The sequence below is a fragment of the Microcaecilia unicolor genome, chromosome 13 (genome assembly GCF_901765095.1).
Source record: "Microcaecilia unicolor chromosome 13, aMicUni1.1, whole genome shotgun sequence".
NCBI classification, from domain to species: domain Eukaryota; kingdom Metazoa; phylum Chordata; class Amphibia; order Gymnophiona; family Siphonopidae; genus Microcaecilia; species Microcaecilia unicolor.
In genome coordinates, this window is record NC_044043.1 from 30,796,899 (window position 1) to 30,822,923 (window position 26,025).

Genomic DNA, 26,025 nt, shown 5'->3' on the forward strand with positions numbered 1-26,025 from the left:
TGGATTTAGCGCACATCTTTACTTCAAGGTGAGTTATATTCAGGTACTTACAGTCTAAGGGGCCCTTTTACTAAGGTGTGGTAGGCCTAATGTGGACCTACCACATGATAAAAGGGAACTACTGCAGGATCCGTGGCAGTTTGGCCATCAGCGTGCGCTACTCCTGCAGTAAAAAAATATTGTCTGTGGGCTGACAATAAGCACGTCTGCGCTAATCAAGTACTGTAAGCACATTACTGCCTGCTACCCAATTTGTATAGGAGTCCTTACTGTCTCCTAAATAGGTGGTGGTAAGGGCTCCCAGTGGTAAGTGCCATGCACTGAGGAAATTAGCACATGGGCATTAAAGAAAGAGAATGGCTTCACTAAACGTATCCAAAGCACGCAAGAAACCCACACACTGACAGAAACGCCGACCACTTTTTAACGCGGCTTAGTAGAAGGACCCCCTAAGTTTGGTTGTAGTAGACAACTAAAGAAAGTTGAACCAATGGATGTTAAAACTATTTCTAGGCTTATAAATATATATAGAACTGGTGTGTATATTGTTAAGACTTGTGCTTTTTTGTATTTAGGCATTTCTTGTGCAATCACTGTGCTAATAAGTAATAATTTTAACTGATTTTGTATGGAGTCGCATTAATTCCCTCCAGATTAATTTTAATTCCTAGTGATAACTAGTCATCTTTTTGTTATCTGCCGTGAACTTCAAGGTATCAATATAAGTGAGATACTAAAGGAAAACTGGATCATTTGAACTTGGCAGCTAGTGCTGGAAAAAAAACTCTAAAACAAAATGAATGAAGATCTGAAACAGCATTATAATGCTCATCCAGGTTGTTTACTTTAACTTGGAACTCTTTTTTTTTTTTTTTTGTTCTATCTCCACATTTATATTGGGAACAGTTGCCAGTGTGCAGGTTGATCTTCTTCCCACTGCAGTATCACATCTTTGGTTTTATGCTTGTCTTCCAAATTAAACACAAGTGACTTTAAGCCTATTAAACAGGGACACGGCTAGTTGATAATCAGGTATGAATATCAATGAAAATAATTCTTTTAGGAAGTAATTTTAAATTCTTACATTACACAATATTGCAAAGCCAAATATACCAATATGTAGAAAATACAGATCATGTTAGGCCAATGAAACTTGGCAGAGCTAGAAGTTTATTCTATTAAAGAAAGCATCATACTTTCCATACACCAGAAGCAATGTACATTAACATATGACAGATCCAACATATGTCTAGCAGGGTAAATGCTGTTTTAATAATATTCATTAAGGCACACACTTAAGGAATTTTTTCCTCATATTCAGCCGCATATACTACTCCCACGTTTGTACAACCTACAAGTATTTGAAGTATTCACACACAGTATAAAACACTCCTTCTGAGTCATCGATACTGAAATCCAGCTGTCCAGCAATTTACGAAAGTCCCGTCTCCAGAACAAAAAAAAAAAAGATGAGAAATACATGTGCCAATGCCCCTAAAGGCAAAAGTCCTATGATGTGGATGAGGGCGGGGGTCGTAGTTGCATTCGCCTTCGTTAACATGAGTAACAGCAGATATTCACTGGTAGCCCATCACCAATGGCAGGCTCAAATAAAGAGAGCTGACATACAGCAGTCTCTTCACATTATACTGGGTCATTTGAAGCTACCACAACCTGCAGAGAACCCAGTTTTCTACTGGACCAGCACAACAAATGCACTACAGGCACCCCCCCCCCCCCCTAGACACCCCTAATTAACATGGAGCCGCTACCCCAGTTGTGTCCCTCTCCTCGGGGCTGGGAGGGGCGTGGCCAGACATAGACCGGCCTTCCACTCCCACCCACCCAATTCAGCGCCCCCCTCAGCCGCTCCCCTGCAAGCTCGTTCACTCTCCCTCTCACCTGGAGGCAAACACCGCCGAGCACCTCACGCCATCGGCCAGGTCGCAGGCGGCCTGGTACTGTGGGTTCCGTTCCTTCTCGTGCTCCACATGGTAAGCATAGAGGGACAGCAGGATACCCAGGACGCATACCAAGTAGCGGGCGGCCCGCTCCCACCGCGGCACCGACACTCGCAGGACGGGCGCCGCCATCTTCCTCCTGGCCTCACAGCCTGTGGCACACGCAGCCACGTACCATTGGCTCGCGGAACCGCGCGCGCAGGCGGATAGAACACACACGCGCGCGATCCTACTGAGAGGGCGTGTCTGATGATGTCACAGGGATGGGTGTAACTCCTTTCTGGAAAGGGAGCGCTTGTCTCTCTCTTCCCTTCCTTTCCTTTAATTAGATAATTTTGTATGTTCTAGTTCTGATATTTTTAGCAATTATTCTTTTAAGTCATCGCATCTTATTTTTCTTATTATGTTTCTGTATTTATACGTTCACTTTGTACTCCATCCATTCCGAACATGCATTTGGAGCTGTCAAGTTACCCCGTACAAAGAGGGAGACATTTTTTTTACTTATCCTGCTTTTTAACTTAAACATCCCCGGGCTATGGTAGCTGTCGTCCCAGATACTACCCATTTGAAACCAGTTAGGGTTGCCAGAAATCTGGGTAAATTGGCAGGTCTGTTGACTAGGGGAAATAGGTTAAATTAGAAAGGAAATACGAATATGTAGTTTTCCCACCTTGAAATAGGTATGCACTATTTTTGGCCCCCACCTGCTGGCTTGCAGTAATCTTTTTCTTTTCTTTTTTTTTTTTTTTTGCAATATTTTTCCTCCAGTGCTTAGTCTCTCCCTACTGGAGAAACCAGGAACACAAAAGATGCCCTGACTCCTATAAACTCCCATTCACTGACTCACAGACAGCATGCTGATTGTCACTACTAGGCATACATAACAAAAGCAGATGTGTTGGGGGGGGGGCAGCTGCCCTGTTTCTGTGACTTCATCTACTGATAACATAACCCCACTCGGGTCCTAACCCACAGTCTATATAAAATTAACAGGTCTAAAGTACCTCACATCTCTGAAAGATGGTGGAAACTTTATAACTCATTTACACTGTGTGTCTGTGCACTTAGTAACAGTATTGGTGATGCATCAATTATAATTATAAAAGTCATTATTAGTGTCCTCTGAAATAAGTTACTCACAGAGCATCGCTAAGCATCATCTTCACAACTGATAGAAAAGTCAAAGATGGCATTATGGCACACTAACTATCTACTAACCCCAAGGAACTATCCTGTAGAGCAGATTCCATGAAGACAAGTTTTTAAGACAGTGTTAGGAGGTTGGATGGGCTCCTTAATGCATCAAAAGTAATACACCAAGGAGTGGTCAGCCAAGTTTGTAGCCAGCAATGGAGAGAGTAACATACTGTACTGTTCTTTTCCTTGTTTATTCCCTTAATGATACTTTGACTTTGTCCTAACCTAACTCCTCACAATGTAACCCATAATCGAGTTGTAACAAATTGTATTTCCATCAATACAATATATTGTAAGCCACACTGAACCCGCAAATAGGTGGGAAAATGTGGGATACAAATGCAATAAATAAATGACAGGAAATATAAATAGATTACTACTACTACTACTATTTAGCATTTTTATAGCGCTACAAGGTGTACGCAGCGCTGCACAAACATAGAAGAAAGACAGTCCCTACTCAAAGAGCTTACAATCTAATAGACAAAAATAAAGTAATCAAATCAATTAATGGGTACAGGAAGGAAGAGAGGAGGGTCGATGGAGGCGAGTGGTTACAAGTGGTTACGAGTCAAAAGCAATGTTAAAGAGGTGGGCTTTCAGTCTAGATTTAAAGGTGGCCAAGGATGGGGCAAGATGTAGGGGCTCAGGAAGTTTATTCCAGGCGTAGGGTGCAGCGAGACAGAAGGCGCGAAGTCTGGAGTTGGCAGTAGTGTAGAAGGGAACAGATAAGAAGGATTTATCCATAGAGCGGCGTGCACGGGAAGGGGTGTAGGGAAAGACAAGTGTGGAGAGATACTGGGGAGCAGCAGAGTGAGTACATTTATAGGTTAGTAGAAGAAGTTTGAACAGGATGCGAAAACGGATAGGGAGACAGTGAAGCGACTTGAGGAGAGGGGTAGTATGAGTAAAGCGACCCTGGCGGAAGACGAGACGGGCAGCAGAGTTTTTAACCGATTGGAGAGGGGAGAGGTGACTAAGTGGGAGGCCAGCAAGAAGCAGATTGCAGTAGTCTAAACAAGAGGTGACAAGGGTGTGGGTGAGGGTTTTGGTAGAGTGCTCGGAAAGAAAGAGGCGGATTTTACGGATGTTGTAAAGAAAGAAATTACAGGTCTTGGCGATCTGATGGATATGATCAGAGAAGGAGAGAGAAGAGTCAAAGATGACCCCAAGGTTTCGAGCTGAGGAGACAGGGAGAATGAGAGAGCCATCAACAGAAATAGAAAATGGGGGAAGCGGGGAGGTGGGTTTGGGGGGAAAAATGAGAAGCTCGGTTTTGGTCATGTTTAATTTCAGGTGGCATTGAGACATCCAGACAGCAATGTCACACAAGCACACTGAAACTTTGGTTTGGATGCAAGGTGAGATATCAGGGGTAGACAGGTAGATTTGGGAGTCATCAGCATAGAGATGGTAGGAAAAGCCATGGGATGAGATTAATGAACCAAGGGAAGAAGAAAAGAGGAGGGGACCAATAACAGAAACCTGAGGTACGCCGACAGGCAGAGGGATAGAAGTAGAAGAGGCAGCGGCGGTGAACAGCACGCTCAAGTAATTTGGAGAGAAAAGGGAGGAGGGAGATGGGTCGGTAATTAGAGGGACAAGTAGGGTCGAGTGAAGGCTTCTTAAGGAGAGGTGTGACCACAGCATGTTTAAAGGCAGTAGGGACAGTTGCAGTGGAAAGTGAGAGGTTGAGAATGTGACAGATAAAAGGAATAAGAGCAGGTGAGATGGCATTAAGAAGGTGGGTGAGAATGGGATCAGAGGAACAGGTGGTACATTTTGAGGAAAGGAGAAATGTAGTTTCCTCTATAGTAACTTCAGGAAAGGAGGAAAAGGAATGTGGGGAAGGAGAGAGAGGGGAACGGACTAGTGGAGGGAGAGGTGGCGAGGTAGAGAATTCAAGGTTTATCTTTTGAACCTTGTCGTGAAAGAATTCAGCAAGGGTTTGAGGAGATAATGAAGGGGGGAGTTGGTGGAGAGGGCACCTTGAGGAGAGAGTTCAATGTGGTGAAGATAAGTCGAGGGTTAGAGCCAAGAGAGTTGGTCAGTTGGATATAATAATCCTGTTTGGCGCGTAAAAGAGCAGAATGGAAGGAGGTCAGCATGAACTTAAAGTGTAAGAAATCAGCAAGGGCCCGAGATTTCCGCCAGAGGCGTTCGGCGGAGCGGGTACAGGAATGTAGGTAGATCCATCCAGTATGCCCAATAATTCCTAAGGATATAACCAATGTGACTGCCCATAAGTTATCTGTCCTTACCCTTTGTTGTACACTACGTTCCTTGATTCAAAGCATACTAAATCCCCCTTTAGTTCACACCCAACATCCTTTTACTTGTATTTCAACCTCAAGGCTCCACAATAATCCAATCAACCAGCACAGTTATTCCCCAGCCCCCAGCTAGCCTTTTCAGATAGCACCTCATACTATCAACCCCTACAAATATTCAGCTAGGATAAAAGGACAGATTATAAGTTTGTATTGGGACCCATTTACATGAAAAATAAAATATACACATCATTTCTTTTATGTAGTGTTCTGGTAGCCCTATTAGTCTTGCAGAAAATTTTGTTTTCTGTAGGACCAATGTAAAAATTACTTAGTGGTGACAAATCGCATGAGTCTTCAAGATCACATAGCTAAATCGTCAAGATGTTATTTGTGGAAGAATGTTTGGGAATTATACAGTGGCTGAGGGGGGATATGATTGAGGTCTACAAAATCTTGAGTGGTGTAGAACAGGTAAAAGTGAATTGATATTTCACTCTTTCAAAAAGTAAAAAGACCAGGGGATACTCAATGAAATTACATTGAAATACTTTTAAAACAAATAGATGGAAATATTTTTTCACTCAAAGAATAGTTAAGCTCTGGAACTCGCTGCCAGAGGATGTGGTAACAGTAACATAGTAAATGATGACATATAAAGACCTGAGTGGCCCATCCAGTTTGCACAACAGTCACTTTCATTCTCAATTCTAGATTAAATCAACAATGAACGCAATATTATATACTTGATCGTGGTCTTTCTTTGTTGTTTCTGGGACATAAACCATAGAAGTCTGCCCAGCTCTGTCTTTATGTTCAAACTACTTGAGTTGTCAAAGCCTATCTGAATCTGTCTTGTCATTTGTGGGATACAGACCGTAAAAGTCTGCCTGGCACCATCTTCATGTTCCAAATCACTGGAGTTTGCGTCAAAGCTCTCTACAGCCCATCCTAAACCGGATTGCTATATGCGGGACTCAGACCAAACAAGCCAGTCCAGCACGGGCATTAGCTGAAACAGCCAGAGTTGCCATCTAAGCACCACTTGACATGCAAACACAAATGCAACCCTTTAAGTCTTTTTTTTTATACCATTCATTTTCTAGTTAGAGATCCTCTGTCTTCATCCACGCCATTTTTAATTCTGCCAAATTTTTTTTCAAACTCCCTTGGGAGAACATTCCAAGCATAAATCACCCTCTCCATGAAAAATAATTTTCTGACATTACTCCTAAGTCTACCACCCCGTGACCTCAATTCGTGTCCTCTAGTTTTACCATTTTCCCTTCTCTGGAAAATATTTGTTTCTATATTAATACCTTTCAAGTATTTAAACATCTGTATCGTATCTCTCCTGTCCCTTCTTTCCTCTAAGGTATACATATTCAAGTCTTCCAGTCTCTTCTCATATGTCTTTTGGCACAAGCCCCATACCATTTTTGTCACCTTCCTCCTCTTACATCTTTAGCAAAATACAGCCTCCAAAACTGAACATAATACTTCAGGTGGGGCCTTACCAACGACTTGCACAGGGGCATCAGCACCACCTTTCTTCTGCTTGTTACACCTCTCTCTATACAGCCTAGCATCCTTCTGGCTACAGCCTTGTCACACTATTTTGTCACCTTCAGATCCTCAGATACTATCGTCCAAGGTCCCTCTCCTTGTCTGTGCATATCAGCCTTTCACTGCCTAACACATATGTCTCCCTTGGATTTCTGTGTATCACTCTTCACTTCTTTGCATTGAATTTTAATTGCCAAACATTAGACCATTCTTCTAACTTTTGCATATCCTTTTTCATCTTTTCCACTCCCTCTGGGGTGTCCACTCTGTTACAGATCTTGTTATCATCCGTAAAAAGGCCAACCTTAACTCCTAAACCTTCTGTAATGTTGCTCACAAATATATTGAACAGAATTGGCCCCAGCACCGATCCTCGAGGCACTCCACTACTCACTTTTCCTTCCTTCAAATGAATTCCATTAACCACCACCTTCTGGCATCTGTCTGTCAACCATTTCCTAATCCAGTTCACCACTTTGGGTCCTAACTTCAGCCTGTCAAGTTTATTCGAGTCTCCTATGACATTTAACGCACATCCTCAATCCAATTCTCTGGTCACCCAGTCAAAGAATTCAATCAGATTAATTTGGCATGATTTACCTTTGGTAAAACTATTTTATCTTGTAACCTATTGGATTCCAGAAAATTCAGTATCCTTTTCTTCAGCATCGCTTCCATTTAGGGGTGGACAATTAATGCATTAATAGTGCGATTAACACATTCATTTTTAATGCACCAAATTCATTTTAATGCCGCAACATTTAAAAAATGCTCCCCCCCCCCCCGCCCCTGCGTTTACCTTTATAGCTGAGCTCTGGACTTTTCTCCTTCCTCACTGCCTCAAAGTCTTTGTCTTCCCCTGCATGGCCAGGCTCTGCAGATACTTGAGCCAAGTCGTGCAAGATGTTGGGGAAGTCTCATGGAACTTAAAATTACAAGACTCCCCAACTTCCTGCATGGTGCGTCTCAATTATCTGCAGAGCCCAGACAATTACAATTTTTGATCGTTGACCACCCCTACTTCCATTACTTTTCCAATAATTGACATTAAATACTTTTGAATATTGGCCGGTATGTTTCTAACATGGAGCTCATTTACCCCCTTACTACAGGAATTATCTGGATAGCAACAATGTTCAGGCTGACATCTAGATAATTTATCCAGATAACTTAGGACAGCCTGATTGACTTATTGTACAGTTTCTGTCAGCTCCACACAATTGTCTGTTGGCTACTTCCTCAATCAGGCTCCCTAAAATAGATTTTTTTTTTTTTTTTTTGCCTCAGGAGAAGGAAGTATTTTATACACACACAAAAAAGAACCCCCACCATGATCACCACCAATTTGTCCTTGAGGTGATCCACTGACCTTCACTGAACTCCACTGATAGCATAGTCCTGTTCCCAAACGTTTTCCATTTGCGACACCCCCCCTCCCAGCCACATGGGTCTCCACATCCCCCCTGGTCACATGGTCTTCACAGCCCCCTGCCACATAGGTCTCCACACACCCCCACCACATAGATCTCCCTTTCCTTTTCCCTGCAGCTCCCTCCTCTCACACCAGCACACCTTCCCTAAATCCAGCATTGCTCCTACCTTCCAGCAGGTCCAGGATCGCTGACGCTTCCTTCTCCTGCTGTCACTACAGTTCTTGCAGCTTACATTTTCGGGCTGTCCGCGATTCACTCTAGCGCCTTCCAAGTCTGCCGTGTCTGGGCTTCTCTGATGCAACTTCCTGTTGTGAGGGCCGGACGTGGCAGAGGGAAGTCCCCGCAGAGATCACTGCGGTGCACCAGGGTGCAGTGGCGCACAGTTTGGGATCTGCTGGCATAGTCCATCATGACAAGATTGTATTGATGACTGGTAACACTTCAGTCTAAAGAGCCTATAATATTTACCACCATCTGGTCCATTGACTGCTTGACCACAGGGTTTTCTCTGGGAGGCATTGGAGTATTCTGACACTCTGGAAGGGCTGGCAATATGCCCTCACCTCTTGGTAGCCCTTTCTTATATGAGAATCATTCCATCCTCTTAATAATTTTGGTGTCCCTTCTTTGTATCTTTTCCAGTTCCACTACACCTATTTTTTAAATGTGGTGACCAGAATTGCACACAATACTCAAGATGCAGTCTCACCATGGAGTGATACAGAAGCATTATGCTAGAGAATAAAACAGAGACTATTCCTTTCTTAATAATTCCTAACTTTCTGTTTGCTTTTTTGTCTGCCACTACGTACTGAGCAGAAGATTTAAATGTATTGTCCACAATGACACCTACATAACTTATTTTCCTTGGTGGTGACTCCTAATGTGGAACCTAGAATCATGTAGCTATACATCGGGTTATTCTTTCCAATGTGCATCACTTTTCATGTGTCCATATTAAATTTCATCTGCTATTTGGATGTTTTCTTGCAGTCTCCCAAGGTCCTCCTGAAATTTCTTGCAGTCTGAATGCGTTTTAACAGCTTTGAATAGTTTTGTGTCATCTGCAAATCCAATCACGCGGGAGGGGTTTGTGCTGTGCAAATGAAAGAAGACTAACCTACTTACACTACAGCAGAACGCTCCCTCTGTAACCTTTACAAATCAATGGAGGACTAAAAAAAAATACTGGGCTTGCTCCCCGACCACGGCATAATAGGATCAAAACCTATCATTAACAGATATCACATGGTCAGAAGCACCTTGGACTGATCATTACAAACTGAACCTATCCTTAAATTGGCGAAAGAAGGTCTCAAATCGTACATTAGAACAGACAACTTATACTATGAGAGGGCAAATAGACCCACAAACATTCTGGCAACAGATATATGATAACGAATGGACAACACGAACTGACTCCATACACTACCTCAACCACTGGGAGGCTAGATGCAGAAGCGTACTAAACAAAATAGCACCCTTAAGAATCAAGAATATCAAAAAGACAAAACTCGGTACCATGGTTCAATGATGAACTAAAAAAAATCAAAACACAATCCAGGAAACTTGAACGAGCATGGAAAAAAAATGAAAATACATTCAATGCATGGAAACAAATACACAGAAAATACAAATATGCAATTAGACAAACCAAAAGGTCCTACTATAAGACTAAACTTGGACCGGATAACACAGATCTTAAGAAACTATTTCAACTTGTAATTAAGTTACTGGACACCACCCCGGTCACTACATCCAACACAGACTTCCCATCCGCAGACGAACTGGCTGCCTACTTTAAGGACAAAATAACAAAACTATGCAAACAACACTGACATCGAAAACTTCTTCGATGATCTAGACTTAATCCCAGGTGGATACCCAGCCGACCATATCTGGTCTGCATTCAATCTACTCACCATTGAATCAGTTACACAAGCGACTCACAGATTCGCCGACACCCACTGCAAACTGGACACATGTCCCAGTCATCTACTCAAATTTGCCCCAAGCCGATTCATAGAAGACTTCACACTCCACCTAAATTTCATGCTACAACAAGGTCTCTTCCCTGAGGAATATGGTAACATTTTACTTACCCCAATACCAAAAGACACTAAGAAAAAGTAGTTAGGGTGGTGGACTTTGGTCCTGGGGAACTGAGGAACTGAGTTCGATTCCCGCTTCAGGCACAGGCAGCTCCTTGTGACTCTGGGCAAGTCACTTAACCCTCCATTGCCCCAGGTACAAATAAGTACCTGTATACAATATGTAAGCCGCATTGAGCCTGCCATGAGTGGGAAAGCGCGGGGTACAAATGTAACAAAAATAAAATAAAAAAAATAAAAAACTACCACCCAGTTGCATCCATCCCTCTAGTAGTAAAACTGATGGAGAGTTTGGTTACCAAACAACTTATGGAATACCTGGACAAGCACTCAATACTACATGACTCACAATCAGGATTCCGCTCCCACCATAGTACTGAAACTGTCCTAGTCACTCTCCTGGCCAAATTCAAACAGGAAATAGCCATAGGTAAAAGCATACGCCTCCTTCAATTCGACATGTCGAGCGCATTCGACATGGTTAACCATAATATACTATTAAGACTCCTCAACCACTTTGGGATTATTGGAAACGTACACAATGGGATCAAGGGCTTTTTAACCACAGAACATACGAAGTAAAATCAAATTCAAACATATCACCACCGTGGAAAGCAGTCCTTATCCAAACGAGGCCTTAACCTATTCATCTATGCAGATGATGTCACAATCTACATTCCCTTCAGACATGACTTGATTGAAATAACCATTGAAATAAACGATGGCCTGAACATTATGAACTCCTGGGCAAACTCATTCCAACTGAAACTGAACACTGAAAAAACTCACTGCCTTATCCTATCATCTCAACATAACAACTTCAAACCCGCAGCCTTACACACGCCAGGACACACACTCCCTATTTCAGATAGCCTAAAAATACTTGGAGTAACTATCGACCGCAATCTCACTCTCAAGAGCCAAGTAAAAACCGTAATAAAGAAAATGTTTTACTCAATGTGGAAACTCAAACGAATAAAACCTTTCTTCCCAAGGGATACCTTTCATAAACTAATACAATCAATGGTCCTAAGCCATGCAGATTACTGCAATGGAATCTATGCATGATGCAAAGAACAACTCACAAAAAAACTCCAGACCACCCAAAATACAGCAGCCAGACTGATATATGGTAAAACACGATTTGAAAGCGCCAAACCCCTTTGAGAAAAGCTGCACTGGCTCCTAATCAAAGAACGAGTTATCTTCAAAATCTGCACTTTAGTCCACAAAATCATTCACGGCATAGTCCCAGGATACATGACGGACCTCATTGATCTACCAACCAGAAACAGACTCGGATTAGTACGATCATACCTAAACCTACATTACCCAAACTATAAAGGGCTAAAATACAAAACAACTCACGCATCTAACTTTTCCTACATAAGCGCACAACTATGGAATGGACTCCCGTTTGTAGTGAAAACAATACATGATGACCACCTAAACTTCAGGAAATCATTGAAAACCCACCTCTTCAAAAAAGCTTATCCCACCGATCCAACATAAATCCCCACACCCAGCAACACAACATAATCAAAGATCATACTGGGCAATTGACTTCCTCGACCCCATGACGCCTGATATACTTTTATCTCATGTGACCACAACACAATCTTGTATTTGTTACCAACCATAATGGCATACGCCTTTACGATATTTTGTAAGCCACATTGAGCCTGCAAATAGGTGGGGAAATGTGGGGTATAAATGTAACAAATAAATAAATAAACTTCTCAGAAAGAAAGTTCAGTGGGGCCTTTCCTCTTTATATAGTTTTGAATCTAAGGGGCCTTTTTTAAACAGGCTCTTTGAAGCTGACTCAGCAACCTATGCAAGTATTCTACTTCCCCACACCTTAGCACTTAATTGAGGTCGCTAGACTTGCTACCTCTCCAGCAGCCAAAGAACAGAAAATAACTGCCTGTTTAATCTCTTTATGTCATCTCTTCCCTCAATACACCTGGGTCTTAGTGAACTACTATTATCCTACACGGATGACATCCTGCTTCTGTTACCAGTGACAGCATCAAACAAAGATAGAACTCAGTCTGTAGTGAATGGCATAATTGCTTTTAGCACCTGGGCTCTGACCAATCAACTGAAATTGAATGCGCAAAAAAACAAGGTCCTGTAGTTCTGAAATCAGGGAGCTGAGGTCCCATCATCAATATCTTTGTCCAATGGTCAAAGCTTTACAGTCGAGTCTGAAACCAGAGCACTAGGGTCTTGCTTGATTCTTCACTCACCTTCTCATCCCATATTAACCAGCTATGGAAGAAAACAATATTCAAAATGAAACAGCTACGTGTAGTCCCCTGATGGCGAACCTATGACACGCGTGTCAGTACTGACACGCGTAGCCATTTTCGATGACACGTGGCCGCATACAGAGAAGCAGCGGCATTCCTTGCTGACACCCGGGCGGATCACCAATGCGCCCCCCCCCAAGGTGCAGCGCGACCTCCCCCCCCCCCCCGGCGAAATCACCCCCTCCCCGGTGCATGTTTACCAGTGTGCGCTCCTATTGGCTCCCTCCGAGTTCTCCGCTCATTCCCTCCCTGCTGCTCCCTCTGCCCCGGCTCCTGCACGGCCGTTTGACCTCACTTCCGGCCGGAGGAGCAGAGAGCAGTGGAATGCCGTGGGGGACGCATCTCTGAGGGCCCTGTGATCGCCATTACCAGCAACCACATAACCACAGCAACCATCATCCAATCTACTGTTCTGGGGTGTCGTGGATTTCTAATTGACCATCATTACTGAGATAGGTGAGGGGGAGGCTGGGAGAGGCAAGGGCATGTGCTATGGGTGCCGTTTCCCGCCATTAGAAATAGCGGCAGCCATCTTAATTTACATAAGGTGGTCAGTTAGGCTAGTTAACCCCTAATTGCCTGCAGGGCTAACAGGCTATCTATAATTCTATCTTCTGTCACTGCCCCCCTGATGGAGAACCCAAAAAATAAAAAACCAAAGTTAAGTAAAGGAAGTGGTAGTAGCAGTAGCCAACCCTTTCAAGAGACATGGACCGAGATGTATGGCATTATAGAAAAAAATGGCAGATCATTTTGCGTTCTATGTACTGAAACGGTAGTAAGCAGAACGTGGAATATAAATAGACATTTTGAAACTAATCATTCCCAGCTCTTGAAAAAAAGTGAGGATGAAAGGAAGGAATACATTTCCAGGCAGCTACACTTTTATAAGAGCCAATCTAATTCCATCCTTACATTTGTAAAAGGTTCTACAAATTTAACATCTGCAAGTTTGAGCATTGCTCACTCTATAGCTCAGCATGGAAAAGCACTCAGTGAGGGAGGATTTATTAAAGAAACTCTCCTAAGATGTGCACCAGTTCTATTTCGCGATATACAGAATAAAGATGCAATTATTAAGAGAATATCTGAGTTACCAGGAAATTTGGAGTGCCTGGATCCGATTACCAGACACTTTTAGCACCCTGAAAAATATAGCAATGGCTTTACTCACAATTTTTCCCTCTACGTACTTTTGTGAAACCTTATTCTCAGCGTTAAATAATATCAAAACCAACAAAAGAAACAGATTGAAAGATGAAGTTAGTAGCGCTTGCTTGGGCTTGAAGTGTACAAAATACCAACCTTCAATTGAAGATTTAGCCAATGAAATTCAGCAACAAAAATGTCACTAATAGGCAGATTAGTTAAAGAATTCCCCCTCCCCCTCACTTATCTTAGTTCACGGCACCCCACACAAGTTAAATAATATCAAGACCAACAAAAAAAACCGATTGACAGATGAACAAAGAAGTCACTAAGCAGGTAAGTTAAATAATTAGTTTTTGGTTTATTAAATACGGTTATATATTACAATTATACATTTTTGTTATTTAAACTATAAGTATCGTGAAATTATGGTTTTTTTTCTCGAAGTGACACACCACCCGAGTTATGCTCGGTTTTTTGGCGAATTTTGACACACCAAGCTCAAAAGGTTGCCCATCACTGGTCTAGTCAGATCATTCTTCAACCAAAAAGCCTTTGCACTACTAGTCCAAATGTTTGTCCTACCTCACTTGGACTACTGTAACATTCTATTTCTTGGTATTAAGTGTCAATATCAGAAGAAAAAAAAACTGCAAATCATACAAAATACAGCTGCTAGACTAACATACAGATTGAATAGATATACTAGTTTATATCTGCTTGTTTAGTTTTTCAAATCTTACAGGGTTTCACTTCTGAACTGCTGACTAAGACCGCTTTGCTACATTTGTTCCAGTCTAACAGACTGAATGAACAATTGATGCCAGCATCACCGTTTCAAAAGACAATTCGAAATCAGAAGATTTTCAGTTCTCTATTCCCTATACTTGGAGTTAAAATATGGAACTCTCTACCTATTGCCATCAGAACAGAAAACAGCTACTTAGCTTCAGGAAGAGGCTAAAAGCCTTTCTGTTCCCAAAGACTGCTTCATAACAATCCATTGACTTCTACCTCCTAGTATCATCCATTATCCTTCCCTATAATGTTTTTGGTCTCATGCATTACACCAGTGGTCGGCAAACTCATTAGTCGACAGAGCCAAATATCAACAGTACAACGATTGAAATTTATTTTGAGAGCCAAATTTTTTAAACTTAAACTATATAGGTAGGTACATTGTTATTAACTTAATTAGGGTACTCCTAAGCTGGCCTTTGCTAAAAACTCAGTCCTGGCCAGCATTGTGCAGTAGGACTAAACTCACTCAGTTGTCTTGGCTATTTCAAAGTGCAAGGAACTTGTGCAAACAGTATCTACCATTCACTACTTTTAATAGAAATAACCATTAAAACCAACCATTCAAGGAAACTGTATAACTCCACCCCTACTCCACGCAGCATGAGTTTGAGGTGCACTGCTACCCAGCCCCGCCCCACCTGCCCACCACTCTCAGCTCCCCAACAGCCCTCCTCTCTCCATTCCTGCCAGCCGTGGCCACCCAGGGTTTAAACCTTACCTTTTTATTTTAAGTCGCAGCGACCAACGGCTCACTTCCAGGCTCCAGCTTTTCCTTTCCTGCTCAGTGACTCCCGCCCGCCCTCGCGGAAACAGGAAATACCTCATCAGGAAGGCAGGGCATTGAGCGGGAAGTGAAAGGGTGGAAGAGGTGAGCCATCGGCCCGTCGCTGCCACCGGCAGGAACGGAAAAAGGATGGAGGGCTGTCGGGGAGCTGAGGGCGGGTGCCTATGGACTGACTGTGAGCGCCGGACAGTGGCGGGGAGCGGACTCATGGGAAGGGCCACAGTCAAGGGGTCAAAGAGCCGCATGTGGCTTGCGAGCCGCGGTTTGCCGACCACTACATTACACCAACGGTCTCACACTAATATTATCGGCTTTTGTCTCACCTAAAATGCAAATCGCATTGAACCCTGGAAAGGGGATATTAGCAGTGTACTAGAATGGAATGGATTTGATTTGATTTATGCATATTCATTCTGGATATCATGAAAACCTGGTCTGCCTGGGGCTCTCAAGGACCGGAATTTAACAAAACACAAACATTATACATTAAAACATACAATAAAACAAAAACCATGTAAAATCAAAACATATATTCATCATCAATAAATGTTTGTTCATACTATTTCCTCAAAGTACCCATCAAAATACCCAGCATTGTCTAAATCCCAAAATATACTTGAACAAATAAAAATGTCTTCAACTGTTTCTTAAAAGTACCAAGATCCTTTAACAAACACAATCTCAGTGGCAGTTCATTCCACATAATAGGTCCTACATAAGACATTGCCACATTAGCAGTAACAGAATAATGCAACGGACTCAATAAAGCTCCAACCAGCTGTTGTGAAGTAGCCGATTGCAACAATTGATTAGGTTCATAAGGTTGCAAAACCTGAGAAAAATAAGCAGGAACAAAACCACGCAATGTTTTGAAAACCAACAATAATAATTTTAAATGCACTCTATAAGCAACTGGAAGCTAATGAAGAGCCTTCACCCAAGTAGTAACAGGATCAAAAAGATGCAATCTAAAAATCATACATACTGCAGCATGTTGAACAACCTGAAGAACATGGACCTGGTTCACCTTTATCCATATATTTATTCACACCTTCAAAATAATGTAGCAAATTGATGAGGAAAGACTTCCCTGGGTTGAATCCATGTTGCCTTTGTCCCATTAAACCATGTTTGACTATTGGGCTAATTTTTGAAAGAGAAAAACATAAAAAATGGCATAAAGCAGCATTTGGAAGTTTTTCTTACAAAAAAACACAAGGGGGCGTGTCGGGGGCACATTAAGGAAAGGATGCCCTTGGCCTGGATTGGCCGCTGTCGTGGACAGGATGCTGGGCTCGATGGACCTTTGGTCTTTTCCCAGTGTGGCATTACTTGTGTACTTATTGTGACAAGGCTACATCCCCGATGTATAGAGTGAAGCAGCAGAACCATGAACTACATATCCCAGAATGCATTTCCAGTCCTAGCAGTGAGATCCCAGGGGATAGGCAAGCTGGCCATATACCGTCTCTGACCACAAGAGGGAGGGTGAATGAAGGAGCCAGTTTCCGGAACCAGCAATCAGTATATCATGGTGCCCACCTGTAATAGGGAGGGATGGGCTGAGAAGCAGGAGGAGGATTGGATGGAAGAGGGAATTAATTAGCCTGAGCAGGGGAAGGAGGCAGAATGAAATGGGAGCTTGAGAGCTGAGGAGGGCAGCCCCTGAAGGTTTGGAAACCTACATGGTTTTGGAATTTATTTTGGTTTAAACCCTGCTTAAGTGGCGAAGCCTGTTTTCTTTTGTGAAACCTGATTATTTTGAGAACCTCTGAAGTTGGAAGGCTTGTTTATGAAGGAGGGCTGTCTGGTGGGAAGAGGGGTTCAGTTCAGGAGGAGAGGAGCAGTGCAGGCTGAAATACCTTGGGTGGAGGAAGTCCCAAAAGTATTGCACCTCCTGGAAGTAAAGGCTGCTTGGTGATTAACTGTCGTGAGGGGAAATCCTGCTTGTGGGACAAGTACTATTTTTTTGTTACTGGCTGGGACAAAAAAAGCAGGGATTTCCAAAGGGCTCTTGCATTCCCCTCAGGGAAGGGGGCAAAGTCTTGGTGTAATTGGCTGATGTACTAAGCAAGGCAGAACAGCCCTGCCTGAGAGGCAAGTCTCTACTCTGGAGTGAAGTTTTGTTTATGAATCTGGAAAATAAAGGAATGTTTTTGAAGTATTTCCTGGTGGCAGTTTTGTGAAGTTCTGGCTATTCATGGGAGGCAGCTTCCTCCCCCATACTGGAGCAGCGGGCCCGTTTACATTATGTACTTATGGATCTGGGTGTTCCTAAGACTTGGATGTTTTTCAACCATAATGGAACAAAAAAAAAAACTGTCCAGGACTAAAACTAAGACGTTTTGAGTTAGACTTGTTTTTATAATGAATAAGGCACAAATGGGTGCCCTAAATGACCAGATGACCACTGGAGAGAATCATGGGTGACCTCCCCAATATCCCCCCAGAGGTCACTGACTCCCTCCCATCCCCTGAAAATGTGAATAAAAATATAACTTACCAGCCTCTATGATAGTCTCTGATGTTAGAGGCAGGTCTATTAGAGCAGAATGCAGGTCCCTGGAGTAATGTAGTGGTCAGTGCAGTGCACTATGGAGTGGGGGATTCAGGTCCCTATCTCCCTCTACATGTCAAATATGTGGTGGAAACTGTAAGCCCTCCAAAACTCACCAGAAACCCACTGTACCCACATATAGGTGCCTCCTTCACCCATAAGGGATGTTCTAGTGGTCTACAGTTGTGGGCAGTGGGTTTGGGGGGGCTCAGCAGGCATGATAAGGGAGCAACAGTGAGAGGTGTAGCTGGGAGCATGTTTTTAAAGTCTACTGCAGAGCCCCCTAGGGTGCCCCATTTATCTCCTGGAATGTTTGGGGGACCAGTCTACTAGACCCCTCCTACATCCCAATGGCTTAATTTTCTATGTTTTTCACTTGGACGTTTTATAATGGACAAAAAAAAACAAAACGTCCAAAGCACAAAAACATGTTAGAAACAGTATTTTCGAAAACAAAAGATATGTTTTTCTTTTTCAAAAATTACCTTCTTTTCTATTCGAATTTTGGATGTTTTTTGCAAAACGTCCAAAATCGGACTTAGACGTCATATCGAAAATGCAGACTGCCTCAGTATTATCCCAGGATTCTGCATAGCGTAACTTAAGTTGCGAACGCAAATCCAGTCATATTTTGGATTTCTGTGCACAACTTAATTAGCTAACTATCCAATCAGCACCAATAACTGCCAATTAACAAGCAAATAACACTAATTGTCATTAATTAGAATTTACACGCAGAACTGTCTAAGCATATTCTATAATGTGATGCATGTAAATTCTAAGTCACATAGTTGAAAAGTGGGCATGGCCACAAGCATGGAATGGGCGAGTTGTGGGTGTTTCTAAAAGTTTTGCGCATGGTTATAGAATACACCCGGTCGACGTATAATCTAGGTCTCGGCATTTACACCAAGTTTTACTTGGTGTAACTGCCTGCATCTAAATTTAGTCACATGGACAGGCCCTTGGCATATTCTATAAACCATGCTTAAATTTAGGCTTATTTTATAAAATACATCCAAATGAAGGCATACTTTATAGAATATACTTAGGTGTATTTCATTTTGGTACCAATTTTTTAGGCGTGATATATACAATCTAGTCCTATTCGCATAGTATTAGAACAGAGTGAAGGCGGAGCTGGAAGTTACCCACTTAGCAGTGATATTCGCTCTGCTAACGAAAAATTATCCGGATAAAGTTAGGTCAGCAAAAAGGCTGTCTTAACTTTACCCAGCTAGTCATCCAGATAGCACAGAAATGGGCAAGCACAGTCCTCGAGGACCACAGCCCAGTCAGGTTTTCAAGATTTCCACAGTGAATATGCACAAGATTGATTTGCATGTATTACTTCCATTGTACACAAATAGATCTCATGCACGTTCATTGCGGAAATTGCAACAAACCCAACTGTGTTGTCTCTCTCGAGGGCCATGGTTGCCGATCCCTGGGATAGCGGCACTGAGCATTGCTGAAACCAGATATTCAGTGCTGGCCACTCTTTGGGTACTAGAGCTGAATATGTGGATTTTTATAGCCATGCTAGCAGGTGTTTAAAAAATGTCAACCACCATGGCTGAATGGCAACCCCCTCGTAAATTCAAGGACATGTGCAGAAAATACAGGCAAAACAAGGTAATTAATCAACAAAATGTACAGATGAGCTACAGTAAGTCAGAAGGACTTTGCCTTGGGGGAGTTTATTTCCCATGTGGAAGTGAAGGAAACAGATGTGAGATGTGGGAGGGGCCGAGGATAACAGACAGCTGCTTCCTTACCATGCAGGATAAGCAGCTTAGTCATAGCATGACTTAACTCAGCTTCAGTAGAGACATTTTAGTCCAGTCCTGGATTTGTTTGCAACCTATTATGGGACATGCAACACTGATTTGTGTAGGTAGAATCAAAGACTACAACTACCACACTGCATCAGGATGAATTACTACAATAAAACCTCCGCAAGCCTATTATCTTTCACAGGAAAGGTCTGGAAGATTTATAATATTGTATAGTGGTACTACAGGAGTCCATTTTATTTTTTTTGATAAGTTATTATGTACAGTCAGACTTCACAGTCCCCACAACAAATTTGCCTGCAGACCCAAAACTCTACAAGCTTCACATGAACAGACTCCCTAGTCTTTCAGGTACTTATAGATTTTCTGTAATAAATGCAGTTGTAATCAAGAATCTTACTTAAATATGAGCCCATATATAGACCCCACAAATACAAAAAAGTGTCACATTATCTCTGTCAGGATTACAGTATATAAAACTCAGAGGCAGATGCACTAAAGCTAAATGAGCCTTTAATGACTCTCCAACGAGGAAAATTTGATCCGTTGCATGCATCAAAGGGCTTTTACCGAGGAAGCCAGCAGCTAACGAAAACGGAATGGAGATGAGCAATTAGTGTGAAAACCCCATTGAAACGACATGCACTAACCTTTTCCGATTGCCTTTACGCAGGAAAAAGGCAGGAAATCTAATGAGAGGTCTGGACCTCTCGTTAGGACAGCTCTGTGCCAGGAAAAATCATTAAGTGAAAAAATAAACAAACTTTGAGCCAATCCCAGCGCATTAGCAGAGCTAAAAGCGCTGTGATTGGTCCAAAGGACGTCAGAAAACACATAAAAAAATAAAAAAAGGATCGGGAGGGGGCAAGGGCGCTCATCAGGAGCGTCCTGTACGGACGGCCTTGCCCCCCCCCCCCCCGCTGCTCCCCACTTTCCGCCGCTCCCCCCACCCCGAAAAAGCAAAATTCTAGCAGCCCCTGCCCCCCTCCCTTCCTCACTACTCTGTCTCACCTCAGCTCTGCCTCCCGACATCCTCCGCCCTGTGCCCCGCCCCCTTTTGGGGTCGTCGCCGCCATTCCCCTCCTCCATCGGGCCCCCCTCCCTCTTACCGGGCCCATGCAGCGCCTCTCTCCTCTGTCCGAAGGCGCTGCACGGGCAAGAAGAAAGCTGATGCCTGCCTTCGCCCAGCTTCGGTCACGCGTCTTTCTCCTGCTGCGCCCGCCCCTGTCTGACGTCAGTAACCTACGTAGGTTACCGACGTCAGACAGGGGCGGACCCAGGAGGAGAGAGACGCGCGACCGAAGCTGGGCGAAGGCAGGCATCAGCTTTCTTCTTGCCCGTGCAGCGCCTTCGGACAGAGGAGAGAGGTGCTGCACGGGCCCGGTAAGAGGGAGGGGGGCCCGATAGAGGAGGGGAATGGCGGCGACGACCCCAAAAGGGGGCGGGGCACAGGGCGGAGGATGTCGGGAGGCGGAGCTGAGGTGAGACAGAGTAGTGAGGAAGGGAGGGGGGCAGGGGCTGCTAGAATTTTGCTTTTTCGGGGTGGGGGGAGCGGCGGAAAGTGGGGAGCAGCGGGGGGGGGGGCAAGGCCGTCCGTACAGGACACTCCTGATGAGTGCCCTTGCCCCCTCCCGACCCATTTTTTTTATTTTTGTTTTGATTTGGGAGCCATGTGCTTGTGATTTGACTGTGTTTTGACTGTTTGTGGCATGCGCAGAGCAGCTAACGTAACGCTTGGCTGCTCTGCGCATGATTTGGGGGCCAATTAACAATGTGTATTGTGATTCTTTGATACATTGTACGTTTCAATACCGATCTCAGCATGTGTGACTTTTTTTTTTGGTGCATTTTTCGTTATTTTAAAATCGTTAGGGACTTTAACGATTTAGATTTTTTTACGTTTGGTTGCTGCATCTGCCTCTCAGTGAACTCACTATTTGTTCCTGGCTATATGTTGAACCTAATAAATTTACCACCCAGAAACAGCACCAGTCAATCCCGAACTTACTTAAACCTGCACTATCCAGACTGCAATGGACTTAGATACAAATCTACTTATGCTTCCAGCTTTTCTTACATCAGTGCACAACTATGGAACGCCCTGCCTAAAACTGTGAAATCTATTCACAACCATCTTATCTTCAGGAAGTCATTGAAAACCATCTTATTTATAAAAGCCTGTCCTTTGGATACAAATTAACGTCATACTATATGCGACTGTATTACCCTGTTATCACCACCCCTCCTTATTTCACTGTTGCTTTCTCCTTCTGTTACTTTATGCTCCTACTTTATATTGTATTTGTGTAAGCCACAATGAGCCTCCAGCTATGTGGGGAAAATGTGGGGTATAAATGTGTTAAATAAATAAATTTGTCTCACCCTGATATTCTCTGTTTATTTCCTTCTGCGCAGATGAATCACCAGTTCTCTATTTTGTTTTCTGAAAGAGAATCAATATAATCTTCAGGATCTTCAAAGGTTTTATACTTATTTACAAAGACTTTTATCCTCACTAGATAGAACAGTCTGAACTTTGCTTTCAGTTTTCTAAATTGATCTCTCATTGCCAGAACTGTCTTCCTGTTCTTTTACTGACTATATTTGGATCTGTGATTCTCACTTTTATTTTTGTTACATTTGTACCCTGCACTTTCCCACTCATGGCAAGCTCAATGTGGCTTACATGGGGCAATGGAGGGTTAAGTGACTTGCCCAGAGTCACAAGGAGCTGCCTGTGCCTGAAGTGGGAATTGAACCCAGTTCCCCAGGACCAAAGTCCACCACCCTAACCACTAGGCCACTCCTCCACTCTTTTCTTTTTTTTCTCACAATACAAGTGTCTCCACCTAAGTATCTGAAAACAAATCACCATTAATGTTGAGTATTTTTTGTTGACCATGTTATGGGAAGGGGAATATCACAGGAAAAGGAGTATCATTGTGACCCTGGACTGTAAGGAATAGGGTCATCCTTTTCCAGTCTCCCTCCCCCCATGGTAAAGCAATTGCTGCGATCTGTGAAAGGCAAAGTAGGGGCAGAGGAACATTTTTTTGGTTGGACAAACCAATCTCCAGTCCTCCACCCTCACTAAGCTCTTTAGTTGCTGATGATGCTGTGTTGGGCAAAATATTGGTGAGGCCATGACCTCTATGGCCCATCACATTTCACTGTCTCTCCTTACCTGACCACAGAACTAATGCGGAATGGTACAGGCCTTTGCATACTCAGAAAGTATGGGTCAACCTTAAAGCATGAAAATACAGAAACAAGCTGAGTAGAAGTTGCTATGAGATAAGACATGACGTTCAATATATACTTCTCAAATTATGAGCCCCAAGAAAGAACTAGTGAGCCAATCCTGAACAGAGTGGAATGAATAATAGTGAATTGACTGTTTTATCTTTCAGAAAGTACAAAAACTAGGGGACACTCTATAAAGTTACATAGTAGTACATTTAAAACAAATAAAATATTTTTTTCCACTCAGGGGCCCTTTTACTAAGCTGCGGTAAAAAGGGCATTGCGCTAGCGGCAGGGGCCATTTTTGTCATGCGCTGAGGCCCTTTTTACCACAGTGGGTAAACAGGCTGAAAAATCATATGGCCATGTGGTGAGATTGCTCTTACCGCATGGCCATGCGGGGGGAGTGGGGGAGCACTTATCAAGGGCAACTCTTATGTTCTTGTAAAGTTGTTTCTTGAAAGACAAAGCATAGCAGATAAACTGGGGATGCATCAAAGAGGCAGAAGCTATTAAATATCTCAGAAAATCTATGTACTATGGCACTCATGTTCTGAACTTGCAATATGGCTACAAACAGTAAATCTAATAGCTATCAAGAGATAACTTTGTACAGCTGATGAACTGGTGACTGTAGTGCCACACAATGTACAAACTTAAACACTGCAGTTTCCCCATTATGGAAGAAGATACTAATGTAACAATCTCAATGTATCTAAGCTCTCATTTTGCCTATGGTGACAAAAATATGCATGTCCTAAATACCCATGGATGACCAAGCCCATCCAGAAAACAACCAAGCAGCTATTTAAAATAGTAAACATAAGTACATAAGTACAGCCATACTGGGAAAGACCAAAGGTCCATCTAGCCCAGCATCCTGTCACCGACAGTGGCCAATCCAGGTCAAGGGCACCTGGCACGCTCCCCAAACGTAAAAACATTCCAGACAAGTTATACCTAAAAATGCGGAATTTTTCCAAGTCCATTTAATAGCGGTCTATGGACTTGTCCTTTAGGAATCTATCTAACCCCTTTTTAAACTCCGTCAAGCTAACCGCCCGTACCACGTTCTCCGGCAACGAATTCCAGAGTCTAATTACACGTTGGGTGAAGAAAAATTTTCTCCGATTCGTTTTAAATTTACCACACTGTAGCTTCAACTCATGCCCTCTAGTCCTATTATTTTTGGATAGCGTGAACAGTCGCTTCACATCCACCCGATCCATTCCACTCATTATTTTATACACTTCTATCATATCTCCCCTCAGCCGTCTCTTCTCCAAGCTGAAAAGCCCTAGCCTTCTCAGCCTCTCTTCATAGGAAAGTCGTCCCATCCCCACTATCATTTTCGTCGCCCTTCGCTGTACCTTTTCCAATTCTACTATATCTTTTTTGAGATACGGAGACCAGTACTGAACACAATACTCCAGGTGCAGTCGCACCATGGAGCGATACAACGGCATTATAACATCCGCACACCTGGACTCCATACCCTTCCTAATAACACCCAACATTCTATTTGCTTTCCTAGCCGCAGCAGCACACTGAGCAGAAGGTTTCAGCGTATCATCGACGACGACACCCAGATCCCTTTCTTGATCCGTAACTCCTAACGCGGAACCTTGCAAGACGTAGCTATAATTCGGGTTCCTCTTACCCACATGCATCACTTTGCACTTGTCAACATTGAACTTCATCTGCCACTTGCACGCCCATTCTCCCAGTCTCGCAAGGTCCTCCTGTAATCGTTCACATTCCTCCTGCGACTTGACGACCCTGAATAATTTTGTGTCATCGGCGAATTTAATTACCTCACTAGTTATTCCCATCTCTAGGTCATTTATAAATACATTAAAAAGCAACGGACCCAGCACAGACCCCTGCGGGACCCCACTAACTACCCTCCTCCACTGAGAATACTGGCCACGCAATCCTACTCTCTGCTTCCTATCTTTCAACCAGCCTACTGCAAACCCCACAACAGAACCAACCTTCCCAGTCATAACTAACCGGCAATGATTTTGCCACTTACTTTGCCAACAAAATAAAAGGTCTCCACCAGGACCTACAGACAGTCCCATCAAAGCTCCTACCAGCTAATGAAGAGAACACTCCCTCTTCCTATGCACAGCCGTCTGAGACTCATTCAACCAGGTCACAGAGGAAGCTCTTGAAAATATCCTGAAAGATCTAATGCCTACAACCTGCCCTCTTGATCCCTGCCCAGCAAAGATTGTACAATGAGCGAGCACAGGCCTCACAAGCAAAAACCTGTTTGCTCTAAACAGCGTTTGGCAGTGGAAGGAGTATGTGCTGTTCCTGGGGGTGGTAATTACAACTTTTCATATTTTTTGTGTGGTGTGTTGCAAGGGGGCCTTCATTGTTGGGGAATATGGAGTTTGTGATACAGAACTGGAGGTGCAGGGTTTGTATTGAGATTCTGTACAATCCTGTAGAGAATTTAGACTTTACTCTTAAACAGATGAATTTGTTGAATGATGCTATGAACTATAATGGCAGTTTTACTGGGTATCTGCATAGAAGGCCCTGGTGTCTTGTATTAATAACTTAAATATGAGGCGAACACTAGGCATGATGTGTGGAAATGTTATTTTGGCTTGCCTTGCTTCATAAGTAGCCCCCACAGTTGCCAACCCAAACATTTGTCTAGAGATGCCACTGGGGAATTTGGAAGTCCAATGGATTGTACTGGAAAGAGAAGATGGCACTTCCATTCACACTGGTGAACAATTAGCCTAATAGTTATTGCAGTAGGCTAAGAACCACAGGCATTAGGTTGAATTCCCACAATTATGAGTCTTGGTGACCCTCAGCA

General features: G+C 43.2%; 1 protein-coding gene across 1 annotated transcript in view; it reads right to left on the reverse strand.

Annotated features, from left to right (window-relative positions):
- Positions 1 to 2,146, reverse strand: part of VKORC1L1 (vitamin K epoxide reductase complex subunit 1 like 1) — a 119,257-nt gene extending 117,111 nt beyond the window's left edge. The window contains exon 1 of the mRNA XM_030185919.1: positions 1,903 to 2,146. Coding sequence (XP_030041779.1) covers positions 1,903 to 2,093 — 191 coding nt within the window. The 5' untranslated portion in view covers positions 2,094 to 2,146. The remainder of the gene's footprint in view (positions 1 to 1,902) is intronic.
- Positions 2,147 to 26,025: the final 23,879 nt, after the last annotated feature.